Source organism: Papio anubis, chromosome 1 (genome assembly GCF_008728515.1).
Source record: "Papio anubis isolate 15944 chromosome 1, Panubis1.0, whole genome shotgun sequence".
In the NCBI taxonomy this organism is placed as follows: domain Eukaryota; kingdom Metazoa; phylum Chordata; class Mammalia; order Primates; family Cercopithecidae; genus Papio; species Papio anubis.
Genome location: NC_044976.1, coordinates 156,740,775 through 156,757,474, shown reverse-complemented (window position 1 = coordinate 156,757,474; position 16,700 = coordinate 156,740,775). Strand labels below are relative to the sequence as shown.

The 16,700-nt window shown below is 50.2% G+C and overlaps 1 protein-coding gene and 1 pseudogene across 28 annotated transcripts in view; both read left to right on the top strand.

Annotated features, from left to right (window-relative positions):
* The window catches only part of NFASC (neurofascin), a 200,382-nt gene that overhangs the window by 109,759 nt on the left and 73,923 nt on the right, over window positions 1-16,700 (top strand). For 19 of the 28 annotated variants that reach the window (XM_031656596.1, XM_031656564.1, XM_031656562.1 and 16 more), the window contains 4 exons: window positions 6,633-6,813; window positions 12,989-13,006; window positions 14,452-14,557; window positions 16,304-16,500. In XM_031656596.1, coding sequence (XP_031512456.1) covers window positions 6,633-6,813; window positions 12,989-13,006; window positions 14,452-14,557; window positions 16,304-16,500 — 502 coding nt within the window. The remainder of the gene's footprint in view (window positions 1-6,632; window positions 6,814-12,988; window positions 13,007-14,451; window positions 14,558-16,303; window positions 16,501-16,700) is intronic. The other 9 variants (XM_031656569.1, XM_031656616.1, XM_031656613.1 and 6 more) reach the window with 1 other exon arrangement.
* Window positions 6,821-12,982, top strand: LOC103878471 (annotated as a pseudogene).

Genomic DNA, 16,700 nt, shown 5'->3' with positions numbered 1-16,700 from the left:
TTGGTAGCTCGCTTCTTTGGGGCACTGAGTAATGTTCCATTGGATGTACCTCTGTTTCTCCATCCACTGATGGGAGGACGTCCTGGTTGCTTCTGTCTGGGTTTTGGCAGAATTATCAACAAAGCTGCTAAACATCCGTGTGCAGGTCAGTTGTGTTTTCTCTGTTGCACTTATTGCTACCGGATTTTTTGTTCAACATTTATTTACCGTCTTCCCCACTGGGATGGAAGCTCCATGAGAGCAGAGGGGCTTTGTCTCTTGTCCACGTGTGTGTTCTTTAGAATAATGCCTGCCACCCGGTCGGCTGTGTGAATGAATCCCTGCCGACTGCAGCCCGACACTGAGATGGCTTCCGCTCCAGGAGATGAAGAGCTGCCAGCTGAGCCATGTCTCGATGCTGCCAGTGTTCTCTCATCCCTGTCACTTCAGATGTGTTGTGACCACCAGGACAGCCTGCCCAGAATGTGGCTGCGGGAATGTGAGGAGCTCCCGACGGCGACAGCTCGTGGGAGCCACGGGCATCTCATCCGTCTGCCAGGGACAGCTTGTGGAATCAACACCAGGAGCCCCCAATATGGGGAAAGAAACCAGGGCCAGGAAGAAAAGGAAAAACAGCAAAGCGGGCTGTGACCGTGGATGCGTCATTATTGCAGCCACTTACTACTCACAGTGGTCATGTCCTGGAGATGGACAAAACGCTTCCCTCATCCCTGTGATCTCAGACCTACTCAGGGGCTGCAGCTGACATTTGTTAAGTGTTCACTCTGTGCCCCATGCTTTGCCAAGCGCTTTACATAGGAATTGTGTGATAAATCCTCACAGCAGCCCTCTAGGATCGGTGCTGTTGTTATCCCCATTTTTCAGATGATAAATACAAAGCTTTCAAGCTCAGTGCTTGCCCAAGCACCGTCCCCTGCCCGCTGCCCCACACTTTTAAGCGGGAAGTGGCCTCAAATCAGGCGGTCTAACCATGCAGCCAATGCTCTCCAACTAGACAAGATACCACCATGTCCAGGGGTCTTCTACCAGGCGGATCATTAGCAAACTCACATGTGTCCCCCATCTTGGACATTTTGAATCTGAATCTCTCACAAGCCTTGCAAATTTAAAGGCCTTGTGTTCAGGCAGGTTGCCCATGTGTGTGGACCATCCCTGTGTGAGATAACAGGTTCTAAGGGCATTAAACAATAATCTACAACCTGATTTGGCCCCTGCCTAGAAGATTGAGGGCCCGGGAATCTGCCTGTTTGAAGAGTGTCCAGATGGTTCTGAAAAGCATCCAGCCTTCCTCCTGTGTGGGAATGTTGTCAGTAACTCACCTGACCAATGCCATGGAGTTTTTATGAAACAGTACTTAACATGGCAGAACATTTCACCTTCAGGTAGCTCTATTCTCTTTTCTTCCTGTATGGATGAATGTGTGTGCGTGTGTGTGTGTGTGTGTGTATGTGTGTGTAGGGGGATTGGGAGACCTCAGATATGCAAGAGCTGAATTAATCATGTTCTCCAGTACTTAGTATACCATCCATCCACAAATAATTTATTTCTTTGTTGTATTTATTTTTGTTCTTTTCTGCACTCTCCCCCTGCCCCCCACAATGAGCCCTCCTCTCATGTATTTTATATCCTTACAACCTACCTCTTGTGTTATTATATATAAAAGGATCCTTCAAACATATCATATTTAGAGTATGTTTAATTTTCACTAATGGTATTGTGGCACGGCTGCATTTATCAGACAATTCTTCCTGTGACTCAAGGAAGCACCTGTCTCTCTGAAACATCCTCCTGTTTGGTCCTAGCTTTGCCCCTGTGGAACTAAACAGAAAAATTCTACACTCTCTCCCAGCATGTGAATACAATCACTGTGGCCCCTCTTCTTCAGGCTCAACCTACCCCCTCTCCTTTACTTTCCCTCCTGGGATGTGGGAGTTTCCTGGTCCTCCGCAGGGTGATCTCACTAGAACCAACCACCCCCGCATCTGGATGTTGCACTTCTCTGCACCTAAGCAGTCACCTCTGGTGTGGCTGGAACGCCTGGGAGAGGAACCTGAGAGGCAGCATGACTGAGCCATAGGGCAAGACTGTGTAATGACTAAGGTTGAACAGGAAATGTGGACTTGACTGCTGTAGGCTAGCAAGCCTGTCCCTTTCACCTTTCTTCCTGGTCATCAGGACAGGGGAACTGTAAGCCTTGCTGATATGGGGGTACCTTCAGGCAGGGGATCTCTGCCGTCACTCTGCATTGGGTTCTTTGAGCTCAGTACTAGAACTCTCATACTCAGAAAGATGGTGGATTCACTCCTTCCTTTGACTTGGATGGAAATTTCCTCAGAATGGATGGAAAGGGTTGTAAACCATGTGCCTGTCTTCCATGCTGAGTGAGCCCAGCCTGGGGAGCTGAGGGCCCTTATATGCTCACATCAAATAACCTGCCCTCTTCATCCTCTGTCCCATCTTTATGAGCACATAATGGAGACCAATATTATACTTTTCTTTTTTATTGAGGTGAAACATAACATAAACCATTTTAAAGTGTGCAGCTCAAAACTGGGCACGGTGTCTCACACCTGTAATCCCAGCACTTTGGGAGGCCGAGCTGGGTGGATCACCTGAGGTCAGGAGTTCAAGACCAGCCTGGGCAACATGGTGAAACTCTGTCTCTACCAAAAATACAAAATTTAGCTGGGTGTGGTGGCACGTGCCTGTAATCCCAGCTACTTGGGAGGCTAAGGCACAAAAATAACTTGAACCCGGGAGGCAGAGGTTGCAGTGAGCCGAGATGGTGCCACTGCACTCCAGCCTGGGCAACAGTGTGAGACTCTGTCTCCAAAATAAATAGATTAAATAAAGTGCACAATTCAGTAGCATTTGGTCCATTCATAATGTGTGCAACCACAACTCTGTCTAGTTCCAAAATATTTGCATCTCAAAAGGAAACCTCATACCCACTAACCAGTTACCCGCCTTCTCCCTTCCCCTCTGCATCTGGTCACCAGAGACAATCCATGTTTTGTCTCTATGTATGTATCTATTCTATAGATAGACCTAGAGATGTCATATCTATGGGATCATTCCCTGTGACCTTTTGTGCATGGTTCTTTCACCGAGCGTGTTTTCAGGATTCATCCAGTTGGAACATGTCAGTATTGAATTCCTTCCTATGGCTGAGTCATATTCCAGGGTATGTACATACTGGAGTTTGTTTATCCATTCATCCCTTAGAGGACATCTGGGCTGTGTCCACCCTTTGGCTGTTGTGCATGATGCTGCTGTGAACATTCGTGTACATGTACTTGTTTGATGCCTGTTTTTAATCCTTTTGCTCATATACCTTAGGAGTAGAATTGCAGAGTCATATGGTAATTTTGTGTCTAACTTTTTGAGGAACTGCCAAACTATACATTTCTTTTTTAAATAGCAGCCTTACTCTGGTACTTTTCCTGTACATAAAAAGAGAAAAATGGATGGAAAATCCCTGGACTAGGAGTCAAGAAACCTGGGTTCTTTTTCTAGCTTTGCCACTAACCAGCTGGGTAAACTCAAACCAGTCACTTCCCTTCTCTGGGCTTTTGTTTCTTCATCTGAAAAGAAAGGGGACTGTATGAAACTCGTGTTCTTTAAATTCTTTTCGTCTTGTAAGATTTTGTTGGAAAAACTGGGTTCCAGAGAGCAAAGGGGGAGAGAATTGCTACACAGCTAAATGTGGTTATCTTGAGATTCTTTTTCCACTCTGTTGTTAAATAGTGAATTCAAAATGTCCCGTACAATTGGGCTTTTTTTCTTGCCAATGTGTATCTGTTTTAATGAATAGCTTCTGGCTTCCTAGTTCTATCAAGATTCCCAGAATAAAATATCCTTCTCTTTCCCTTCACTTCCTACTGCTTGGCAGCTCCTAAACCAAACATGCTGGTGATGGAGCCCTGACGGGCGCCATCCCCGCCGCCCCTGCTGCGCCTTCCCGGCCGCCCCTGCTGCGCCTTCCCCTAGCGCAGGTTCCCTCAGCACTAAGGGTTCAGCTGCCTAATCTAAGTCTGGCCTTTGGAGATGTATAAGCCAAGGAGAGGCATTAGTGGATTCTTTCTGCGACAGTATAAGGACCACCTTAGAGAGTTGGGAAGATGAACCAAAGACCTCCTGTGATGCCTTCTAGCCAGAGGATCCCTCCTTGGGAGATTTTCTACTTTCTCAACCCTCCTTCAGCTTGTTGGTTTCCTCTCCAGAAAGCACCGTCTGTGTAGAGACGGATTTTTTTCTTCCACTAATGAGTAGCCTTCACAGTATGCCACCCAGGTCCACAGCATGTGCTCTCCTGCGCCGCCCGGTGGTTTTCTGGGGAAACGTGAGGTTTTAAAAAGCACATGATGGTCCAAATGGCTTCTTATTTCATCGATTTAATCATTCGTTCATTTTTCCACTCATCCATATATCCATCCATCTCACGGTTTCGAAGATCTGCTATGTTTTAGGTACTATGATCGATTCTAAGATTAGAACAGTAAACAAGACAGAGTACCTTCCCTTATAAAGAAGCTTTCATTTTCATAGGGGAGATAGACAAGTGGCTTTTGGAATGAATACAAAGTGAAATGTGCCATAATGGGGGAAGTAAAGTGTGTGCAGGAGCACAGATGAAGGACACATATGTCATACCTGGAAAATACTAACGAGAGAGGGCAGACACAGAGTGTTCTAGACAGAGCTTCATGGTGCAAAAGTCAGTAAGCAAGACCAAGCATGAGGTACTGAGGGAGCTGGTAGAAGAGCAGTCTTGGCTGGAACACAGGATGCAAGGGAGGGATGAACAGTGAGCTAGCAGAGGGGGCACATTATGCAGGACCTCTGAACCATGTCAAGGACACTACCTTTAACTCCCAAGCAGCAGTGAGCTATTGAGAGTTACACTAGGGGAGTAGCACATTTCTGTTTGCCTTTAGAAATAACAGCTTTGGTTATGAGTAGAGAGTAAATCAGAGGGGCATATCACACTGCCTCCCATAACTGTGTACAATTATATGTGTCAATTAAAAATAATAAAGTAAAACACAAACCACAGGGGGGGGAAGTGGATGTGGAGAGACCACTTAGGAAGCTGTTGCAGTAACTCTGGCATGAAATGTTGGTGATCAAAACCAAGGTGGTGGCAGTGGGAAAGGAAACAAGTGGATGGAGTCCAGAAATATACACAGTTGAGGGTTGGTGCTGGGCCCAGCTTCCAGGTCAGAAACTGCAAAAATGTGAATAAGGAATAAGAATCCTTTAGTTTGCCCCATATCCTGGCACAGGGGAAGTCCCTTGTCCTATTGCAATAATCAGTGACCTGCTTTCTGCTGCAGGTCTCTAGAAGGATGGCCTTGTTTCCCAGGATCTCTCACCCTCCCAGAGAGCAAGCACTGGAGTCCTGTTCTTATCTTCTGCACCCTCAGTCAGGGTAGATGGGAGATGGTGCATGTGCACAATTGAGAGTGGGCTTCAATTTGCTGCCAAATAAAACAGGAGCAGGAGAATGGTGTGTCCATCTGATAGGTAGCTATGAATCTAGGAAAACTGGAGGAATTCTGGAGAAGCCACCTTCTGCCTTCCTCTTTGACTTGGCACCACAGTAGAATAGCCAACTGGACCAATTTTTTAAAGTGTGTGTTTCAGAACCTCAGGTAATCTTAAGCACTGTATTTGAGTCTCAGCTGTAGGCCATTCTTGCTCTTCTCTTTCTAGAGGAGGAGAAGAAAGGTTTGTCTCTAAGGATCCATTCTAGGTTCCTTGGACAACCATTTTTAACACCATCTCTGTAAGCCCTGGAATGATTTCTTGTGCTTGAGGATGAACACTGAACCATCTTAAATGTTGTTTACTCTACCAGCCACCTGAAGCCCACTTCTTCCTGGTCATCATCTTACCACTGCCATTATCTATAAAAGGACAATATCAGGGACCACTGTTCCTTAGCTGCACAAAATAGTTGCAGAAATCATTCATTTTTCTGCAAAAATGACAAAAAGTCCTTTGTGCAACCATGTCTTCACCTATCTAACCCATGATTCCCCAGGCCTGCCAGTGTCACCCTGCCCCCTTCATCCTGGGATCAAAGGACATCAGTGCGATCTCATCTCTGTGCCTCTACTGCAAATATGCTCATCCCCAGGCATACTCAGCACATGTGGTTCAGAGAGGCTGTAGATTGGTGCATTTCTTACCAGATCGGTGCGTGGCATCTTCTGGTTGCTGGGCCTGCAGGCCAATAGGCCAGTGTTTGTTTTCATGACTGTTCTTTGCGGAGTTGCCCTTCCTTCTCTAACGGTAGTTTTCAGCTGGGGGGTTTGCCCTCCAGGGAACAATTACCAATGTCTGGAGACATTTCTAATTGGTTGTGGTAAAGGGGGTGGGCTGTACTGGTTTCTAGTGGGTAGAGGTCAGGGATGCTGCTAAACATCTTACAATACCCAGGACAGTTCCCCACACCAATAATTTTTCAGTCCCACATGTCAATAGTGTGGAGGTTAAGAAACCCTGCTCTATCTAGAACATGACTCTGTGACCAAGGGGGCCCTTGGGTCCTCCAAAGCCCTGTAGGATTGCTAGAGCAAACTGCAAGTTCATGAAAAACCCACTTGCTCTTATGTTTCTTTCCACAGCTGAGCTCTGTCCGGGAGGCCCAGTTAAAGCGGCTCAAGGTGACAAGACCCCGAGTGCTGGGGAGCAGGGAGCGGGGCCGGGTGCCGAGGATGGCCAGGCAGCCACCGCCGCCCTGGGTCCATGCAGCCTTCCTCCTCTGCCTCCTCAGTCTTGGCGGAGCCATCGAAATTCCTATGGATCGTGAGTCCTGCCCCATCCTCTTCTCTTTTTCTCCTGATTTTGGGCAGAGCGGTGGGAGGGGAGGGATGGTCAGAGGAAAGTTCAGATCGTTCAAAGAAGGTTGAGGAGAGGGGAAGCAGTGGATTCTGAGATTCAGAGCTGGATTTCTCTCCAAAGAACTGACACGGGCTCATGTTTGAAAGTTTGAGACTATGTTGCAGAGCCAGTTTATCAGGGCTATGGCTGAGCTGATGCTTGGGGCACCTGGAGCCAGCTGAGTGGGACCAGAGGTGGCGGAGTTTGGGATTCTGAGTGCCACTTGGGTTTTTCCCTCTGCTCACCTCTCCAGGTCCTCTGTGGTCTTGACTTGCCCGGAAAAGCAGTTTCCAGGGTCAAGTATGGTGGAACAGTTCTTACTTGCCTTTCTAATGTCTGATATATTCAAATCCACACCCTTTGGGCCCTCTTGGCTGGAGGAATCAGGAGGACACAGGCCTGGGAAGGGCTGGGAGCAGAATTATCTTTGCAAAAGATATGGCTAAAGGAGACATTAAAATAGAGCCCCATTATCATGCCACATGGGAGAACCAGGCGTGGATTCCTTCTCATTGTTTTCAACTTTCCCGCAATAAAATAAAAAGTAAAATCGCTGTCATTCTGTTTCTCATGGAGGGGGCATTATTTGCCCATCAGAATCATAAAGTAAGGGGCTTAAAATGCAAATCTAACGGCCATGTCTCCACCAACCATATCTGTTGCTGCATTCATCAATGGCCCATTTATTGGCAGCCAAGCTCCTCGGCCCTGCCATTAGGTGTGTGCCACCTTTACCACAACTCTGAGAGTTCCAGCAAACTGTCTTAGCATCCCCAGGCTAAAATGTGAGCACGCCATCTCTGACCCCTGTTCCTTATGTCAAGGAACAGAGGGGACCCACATGACACCAACACTGGCTTGGGCTCTCTCCATTTAACAGATGTCTGGGGAGGGGGCGGGAGAGTAACACAAACTCCAAGAAGTCCTCCCTGAGCTTTCCAAAGCCAGACCCCTGGTCCTGGAGTTAGCGTAGTTTGGAGAAGAGTTGGAGGTATCTCAGCCCTCCGGGCACCCTACTTCACCAATAATAGCTGCCCCAGAGGAGGGGATACTTCGGATGATAGAACACCAGTAGTAACTCTAAGTCAGACCCGGAGGTAAGATGGGCAAAGCCCCTGCTGCCCTCCTAATACCCCCAGGTATGTGGACTTGCATGTATGTGAGCGTGTGTATGCATGCCCACACACGTGTGCACATGCACAGGGCGGGAGGAGAGAAGAGTTGTGAAAGGACCTGTTCCCATGGTAACTGTCTGTGCGGCTGGCTCGAGGAGAGTTTCTCATTAACAGTCCCAGGCAGACAGTCTGATAAGGAGCCTGGTAAGGCCAAGTCCCTGGTGGGAGGGTGTGCAGAGGAAATTGGGTTATCAGGGAAGTGGTGAAGGCTCCTTTCTCTTCTGCCGCTTCTCCTCACTCACTCACCTGCTGCTTTGATCCCCCAGGGTCAGTGGGTGAGGGGTCCCTGCAAGGTGAGCCTATAAATAGATCGCTTTGGTGTCTATCTTAAGAATCCAGAATTCCAAAGCTCTAAGGAAATGGAGACACAGCAGACACCCCAAAGAGTCAGGCTCTCTAAAGCCCCACCTGTAGGGTAGAGCTGAGAGTGTCCTGATCTCCCACCATCTCCCCATTCCAGTGTCCCTGGGATGACCCCCACCCCGTGTTGTGTTCCCGGAAACTCAAGCCTTTACTAGCTTAGAGTCACATAGCAAATGGGTGGTGGAATCAAAAAAGAACCCGAGTCTCTTGACCCCCAAATTTGGGACCTGATATGTCCCACCCCCACCTGCCTCCTCTGAGTCCTTCTCCTTAGAAACCACTGGAATCGCAGGTGTCATGCACCAGGGAGAGAGCTAAGTGCTGCGTGTGCCTCATCGCACATGGTTCTGGCAGCTAACCCTCAACACAGGTGTTATCCTTAGCCTGCGGGTTAGAGACAAGGAAGCAACAGAGCCGCGATAGGACCACAGCGCCTCTCTGATGGACAGGGAAGTCCTTCTGCAATGCCATTCCAGGTGCCCTGGCTGTGTCGGGGCAGGAGACCCAGGCTGCCTGGAGCGTGCCCCACACACATGACATCTCCCTGGTTGCTGCAGGTCCAGTGACCCTGGCAACATGTCCAAAAAGAGTCTGCAGAAACTGAACACACTTTCCAAGCTGACCGCCGAAGATGACAGGGGATGAGGGGGCAAGTCCTGGCACTGTATGGCTGAGACCATCCCCTGGGCCTCCTGTACTGCTGGGCTGGAAGGTGGTGGTCATGCACTGCAAGGGCATTGGCATTTCTGGCAATTTCAATGGAAACAAGTTAAAGTATCTGGCCTTCCTGTGCAAGTGGATGAACACCAACCCTTCCCGAGGCCCCCACCGTTCCCAGGCCCCCAGCCGCCTTTTTTGACAGACCCTATGGGGCATACTACCCCACAAGACCAACTGAGGTCAGGCCACCCTGGACCACCTCATGGTGTTTGATGGAATCCCACTGCCCCTGACACGAAAAAGTGGATGGTGGTCCCTGCTGCCCTCAAGGCTGAGCATCTGAAGCCCACGAGAAAGTTTGCCTGCCTGGGGTACCTGTCTCATGAGGTTGGCTGGAAGTACCAGGCAGTGATAGTCACCCTGGAGGAAAAGCAGAGAGAAAAGGCCAAGATCCACTACCAGAAGAAACAGCAGCGGAAACAGGCCCAAAAGAACGTGGAGAAGAAAATCGCAAGTCCACAGAGGTCCTCAAGATCCATGGGCTTCTGGTCTGAGCCCATAAAGACTTTTTATTCCTCAAAAACAAACAAACAGAAAAAAGAAGCTGAATGCAAGACAACAGGCAAGCCCTTCAGAGAGGCCCCGGCTGCCCTGGGAAGAGGCTGTCCTCAGCGGGTCTCTCCATCTCACTGGGTCCAGCACCACAGACCTTCCTTCAGCCCTGGGCTGAAGGAAGATCAGGCTTTCTTAACGTTCTCGCCCTGCCAGGTGTTCCTTCTACTCGTTTGCCCCTTCAGCGGACATTATCTGTGTCTCGAGGGCAGAGGCACTGCTTCTATTCTGGAAAGGCTGGGCGCCGCAGCCTCCTGGAGCAGAGCCCCGGACCGCTGCACAATCCCTCATTGAAGGCCCAGCCTCCAGCTCCCACTGCTGTGCCAGCAGAGTCACACGCACCCCTCCCACCCGTCCCCTGCCTTCCTCCTTCCCTCCCTATCCAGCCCCAAGGAGAACAGTATGACCTTTGAAAAAAGCCAAGGGTCGCCTCATCAACCAGAGTGAGTTTGCCAAAAAGTGAGTCTGCTGGCTCTTCTGTCCCTGGCCCTGCATCAGCATTTTCCTCCCAGGAGTGGCAGAAACAATTCCCCCCCACCTCCATCACAAATAACGCTGCAGGATGGCCTCAGCTCACATGTACACTCTCACACATACATGCACATTCACACATACACTCACACCACGCTCACACCTGCTCACTCATGCGCACCCACACACCCACTCACACGCACGCCCTCGCATATCCTCACATGCTCACACTCATGCACACTCACACATGCCCTCACATACCCATATGTGCTCACACTCCTGCACATTCACTCCCACTCACATACACCTCAGTCACACGCACTCACATGCTCCATCTCCTGAGGGACGGGTGCCAGAGGTCGTAGGTATCCGAGCCAGGGAAAGAAAAGAGGCACATGAGTAAAGAAACCTCGCGGACCGAGCAGGCATCTGCCTCAGTCCCTGCAGAGCTGAGCTGGAAGAGCTGTGGAATTCACTTTCCACTGCTCCATAGAAGGCGAGTGGTGTGACACTGGGTGGGAACTTGGTCACCCTCATCCCTAGACAAGCTGTCCCCACTGTCTTCTCCCTGTCGCAGTTTGTCTTCTGGGTCAATTCTGTCCCTGTAAGAAATTCCTTAGTAGCACAGTGGTGGCTGCAGATGCCATCCCTTTAGTCAAGTAGATTCTCCAGAGGCCCCTGGCCTGATAGTATGGGAGCTGGGGACAGCATCCAACCAGCTCTTGCTGCCCGGAGAGTCTCCAGCACCCACAGTCTCCCCTCTCACTCACCCTTCTCCAGAATGTCAAGGAGAGCAGAGTCCTGAGGCCCCAGCTGGCTTGCTCACCTCTCTGGCCAAGGATGGATTTGTTTAAACAAAACAAAACAAAACTCTGGACCAGGCACTGGGAGAGCTGGTTCTCATTCTAGCTCTGCAGCAAACTTCCTGTATGATCTTAGCCAAGAGACTCCTTCCTTGGATCTGGAGATTCCCTGGACAATGTCTAGGGCTCTTTCCATTGAGTCAGCCTTTGATTCTATAAGAGAGGCTTGAAGTCTTGAATAGGCAAAGGAGGTCCCTTGTCAGGCTTGCTACCCAGGGTGAGACCCCAGAAATATCCTGAATGAAGAAGCCAAGGGCCTGGACTAAGAGCCAAGGGGAGTGGGTCCCAGTGACAGCCCTGCCTCTCCTAAGAATGGCCCCTTCTTCCCGCCCAAGCCAACTGTCATTCATCCTTCTAGAGTTACCTTTCTTGGGGCCCTGGCAAGAATATCATATATAGGTGAAGATGCCACAGAGACGAGCTCCAGGGAGCATGTGTTCAGAAGCCATAGATTTTTGCTTTCCCCCTGGACTTTTCAGTCCTTTGTCTCCTGCCCGGGCAGCCCTGGGCAAATGGTGAAGCAAATGTCTCTTCAGTCCTCCGGGGGTCACACAAAATAATTATTTTGGATCTTTTCATGAGTCTTCGTCTCAAGACTTTCCTTCATGCACAGCATGTACAGCAGGGCCCTTGTCCTGCCACACTCTGCCCCTCCTCTGGGGTCTCTCTTCCCTCTCCTGCTGTGGCTCTTCCTGCACCTCTTGTTCTGAGCTTAACTCTGGCCTCTCCAGGCTGCCCTCGCTAAGCCCCCAGAATCCTCGCCACGTCTCACTCAAGTCAGGTAGGAAGGCTTCAAGGTCACCATGACTTTGCCCTGATGCTGGCAGCTCGCAACTCCCCACAGAGAGCCCTCACTCTGAAAAAGTCAGCCTGCAACAACAGTACAATAGTCTGCACCTTGCATGAAATGAGAATGTCATGTTACTTTCTGATATAATCATCAGGAAAAGACATTTTAAAGTCGCAGCAACACATGTTCTCTTTTCTGCACATTTTAACCAAGACCTTGTCCCCACAAAAAGCACACCATCTAAAACCTTCCTATCCGGAGTGTGGTTCACACACCACCAGCGTGGCGTTGCCCGAGCACTTGTCAGAAGGGCAGAGTCCCAGGCCCCACCCCAGCCCAACTGAATCAGAACCTGCATTTTAACCAGCCCCCGGTGATGCATATGCATGTTAAAATTTGAGAAGCCCAGACCTCAGATACATACCCCCACCTGCACAGGAGCACACCTATATGAGCACATGCATACTTCAGGTAGGAGCTGGGGGAGATTTGTGCCACCTGCCTCCTTACGTTCTTTGTGAAAAGCACAGAAAGGAGCCGTAGACTCTGCTTCATCCCTGGAGCCTCCCATTGAGAAGCATGATTTCTATAGGGCAATGTACCATGAAAGGGGCATTTGTCTCTAGAGTCTTCCATAGGATGGCAAAGGAGGAGATGCCAAGGAGAGAAGGTGTTATGGGAGAAGTGAGACCTTGGAGTTTTGCCCTGCAGCAGTGGTTCCAATCCACTCCCTTCCTGGCACCTGTCTTGCCCTCAGCCTCTCCTGTTCACTGTCGGCTGAGGAACCCACTTCCCTCAGTGGCATCAGATGGAGGGAAATACCTTCAAGGCCTCTTTCAAGCAGCATTGTCACCTTGGGACATGTGGACTTCCTGGTGACACTGTCCTTTGATCAGAGCCAGTCTTTCTGCCCAACTCTGTGGTTTTGGTCACCCAGGGGAGGCGTCACCTTCTCCATAAGGCACTCTCTGGGTCCGTTCCCCAACCCTGCTTGGTTCTTGCACTGAGCTCTGCAGCCAGGAGGAGACAGCCCTGTGCTCAGCGCCCTCCCCGGGTGCACCCCGCCCACTCCCTGTGTGCTGGGGCGTGAGGACACCTGGGCGGTTGTGTGCATAACGATGTTCTTCTTTTCTCCCTCTCCAATGCTAACCCGTCGGAACTAACAGCAAGCATTCAGAATGAGCGTAAGTGCCCTGCGTGGCTCTCTGTGCCTGTGCCTCTGGGAGGTGGGAGGGAGGAATGAGGCGTGAGGCAATACCTGGGGATTAGTGGCCTGCTGAGACTTCTGCTGGGGTCTCTTCACACCAGAGCCCTGTAGTGGGGTCTGTTACTGAGCGGGGAGGAAGGAGGCTTGCCTGCAGCACTCTCTTGCTGGGAAAAACAGAGGGGCATGTGGTAAGAAGAGGGTCATTGGATGGAAGTTCATGTGTACCACAGCTGTTTCCCTATCCTCCAGTGGCTGGCACAGGACCCCAGGGTAGACGGCTGGCACTTGGGACCTAGATGGGGAGGATCTGGGAAGTTCTTGGGGACTGAAGGCCCTCTCTGCCCTAGCCTCACCATAGTTTGGCCATTTGTTGAGCCTTCGGGGCTCAGAACCTCCATGACCCCTAAGTTCTGAAAATCTAGCTGCTTTTTCTTCCTTTATTCATTCAACAGACATTTATCAAAAACTATTGTGCACTGTATGTCGTGCTAAGCATTGTAATGTAAGGATGAGTAAACTAAAAACCTGGCCTTCAGTTTCTCCTTAGGATGCTTTGGAATTTTTTTTTTTTTTTTTTAAACGGAGTCTTGCTCTGTTGCCCAGGCTGGAGTGCAGTGGCGCAATGTGGGCTCACTGCAGTCTCAGCCTCGTGGATTCAAGTGATTCTCCTGCCTTAGCTTCCCGAGTAGCTGGGGTTACAGGTGCTCACCACCATGCCCAGCTAATTTTTTTTTTTAGTACTTTTAGTAGAGATGGGGTTTTACCATGTTGGTCGGACTGGTCTTAAACTCCCGACCTCAGACAATCCACCCACCTCAGCCTCCCAAAGTGCTGGGATTACAGGTGTGAGCCACCGTGCCTGGCCTATGGGTTTTTGTTTGTTTGTTTGTTTGTTTGAGACAGAGTCTTGCTCTGTTGCCCAGGCTGGAGTACAGTGGCACAATCTCAGCTCACTGCCAGCTCCGCCCCCCGGGTTCATGCCATTCTCCTGCCTCAGCCTCCCGAGTAGCTGGGACTACAGGCACGCTCCACCACACCTGGCTAATTTTTTGTATTTTTTAGTAGAGACGGGGTTTCACTGTGTTAGCCAGGATGGTCTTGATCTCCTGACCTCGTGATCCACCCGCTTCGGCCTCCCAAAGTGCTGGGATTACAGGCGTGAGCCACCGCGCCCAGCTGCCTATGTGATCTTTTTAAAGGGATTCTTCTTCTGCTTAATATTTGACACTCACCTTCTTTCCTGTGGCACCATTTAAGGAGCTGGGTCTCTAGAATGGGGCCCTGTTCACCGCCCCCCCCCCACCCCACCCACTTGCCTGCTTGCATGTGTGGCTTCTGAAGCTCTTCATCTCAGCTGTTCCCCAAGCTGGACCCCAGGGAGGTCCCTGCAGCCCTGACCGTGCTCCCTGTGCACTGTTGCAGTGACGCAGCCACCGACCATTACCAAGCAGTCAGTGAAGGATCACATCGTGGACCCCCGTGATAACATCCTGATTGAGTGTGAAGCAAAAGGGAACCCTGCCCCCAGGTGAGTGGAGGGGAAAAGAACGCATTGAAACCACCCGCTTGCTTCTGGGCCTGATGATAACTAAGGCAAATGAGGCAGCTAGAAAATTAGACTCATCCATTCCAAAAACTTTCCATTAGGCACCTACTAGGTGGAAGGCACAAGTGAGGTACCAGGAAATTTTGCCTATAAGGAAACTGGAGACCAGAAAACAAGTGGCTTGAGTTCACACCAAAAGCCAGGACTGGATATTCAGTTTTCTGAGTTTCTGTTTAACATTCTTTCCTCCACTCTGCCCCACATTTAGCTTATAGGAAGTACCTCTTCCAAGCCAACTCAAGTCTTTCATTCTGAGCTTACTTCTACCTGTTTATGTGCTCATTAAGACCAAATAAGATGACAACAGACATGAATTAAAAGCCTGTTGTATGTGTCCGGGCTCTGGGTTAGGTTCTGTTACTCACATTGTCTTGTTCGACCACCTAACAGTGCTCTGGGGAAGGACAAATGCCCGTATGAAGAGGAGGGGAAACAGAGGTACAGAGGTCCAAGGTTACCCAGCTTGAAAGGGGCAGAGCTCAGATTTAAACTCACGATTCTGATCCCCCAAGGCCAGATTCATTTCTATCAAATGATAAGCATCGGAGACATGGCAGACATTATTACCCGCCCCCATCCCCATCCTCAAAGTAGCATCCACAGACTGAGCCCTTCAGGAGCCTCATGCAAGATTCAGACCCAGATGTGACAGGACCCCATCTAGAGTGTGTCTGTCAGCAGGAGACATGAGACCAAGCAGAGGCTGCCAGGTATACAGCAGCTTTATTCTGGCCCTCCGGGTTCACACAAGACAGTCTCGAACCCAGAGCTGTGAGCCTGGGAACCAGCAGGGACTCCCTCACTGGCCGTGTGAGTCACCCTGAAGGGTCAGTCAGGGTAGTGGTAACCTTGCTTGCTTCTGAGGTTTGGTTTTTTCCCCCCGCGGTTCCTTTGCAGGGACAATGATCCTGTGGCACTGAGCAGCCCCTGCTGTTCCAGCTGCTCCTGCTTTCCCTGCTTCTTTTACAAGTTAGATCGTGGGCATCAGAGGATGTGAAGCCCTGGCTGCAGCTCCCAGGACGAGCAGAGGGGGCCATTGTAGTGCTCTTCAGCAGGGGCTCAGTTCTACTAGGCTGCCGTTTCTTTAAAAGCTGCCACTCTTGGGCTACAGGGCGTGGTCACTGCTATGTAATCTATACTCACTGAGCAGGGCACAAATAAGCTAAGCCAATTCACTTTGGCTTTAGAATGGATTGTAAAATTAAGGCGGTAGGAGGAGCAGGGCCAGCTCCCTGATGTGTTTAGGTTAGGTGGAATATGAATTTAAGTTTGCCTTGCTAGTAGGAGGTTGGAAATGTCCTGGGGTGGAAGAAGCAGCAGACTCTAGATTCTAGAAATGAAAATCTCTCCTCGATGATGTGTTTAACATAACCCCCGAGTAGCTACTTGAGTATCTAACACTTAGAGCCAGGAGTCCCAGTCTTAGCTGGGTAGAAATACTAACGCCAGGCCCCTGCCCTGGAGAGTCACCTGAGTGGGACCTGGGACTTTGCTTTTTATTGAGCTCTCCAGATGGTTCTTCTGCTCGGCCAGGCTGGTACCTGTTGGTATAGGGGTGCCACGATGGGGCTGCGAGAGGGAATTTGGTACTGAGTCAGGAACTAGGGATCTGAGATCTGCCTGGAGCCCAGAGCCCACCCCATCGTCTTGGTTGCCCACTCTCCACAGCTTCCACTGGACACGAAACAGCAGATTCTTCAACATTGCCAAGGACCCCCGGGTGTCCATGAGGAGGAGGTCTGGGACCCTGGTGATTGACTTCCGCAGTGGCGGGCGGCCAGAGGAATATGAGGGGGAATATCAGTGCTTCGCCCGCAACAAATTTGGCACAGCCCTGTCCAATAGGATCCGCCTGCAGGTGTCTAGTGAGTAGCATGGGGCAGGGCTGAAATGCCCTGCTCCTGGGTAAATGGAGAGTGGGGGATGTGGAAGGCCATTCCAGAAGGGCTGCACTTGCCCTTGGCCTGCAGATGCCTTGGTGTTCTCTATGTATCTTCCCCAGCTCAGAACGATTCCTTGGAAAGGAAGCTCCCAAAGCTTCCTTTTGAAGTTGTTGTCTGCAACA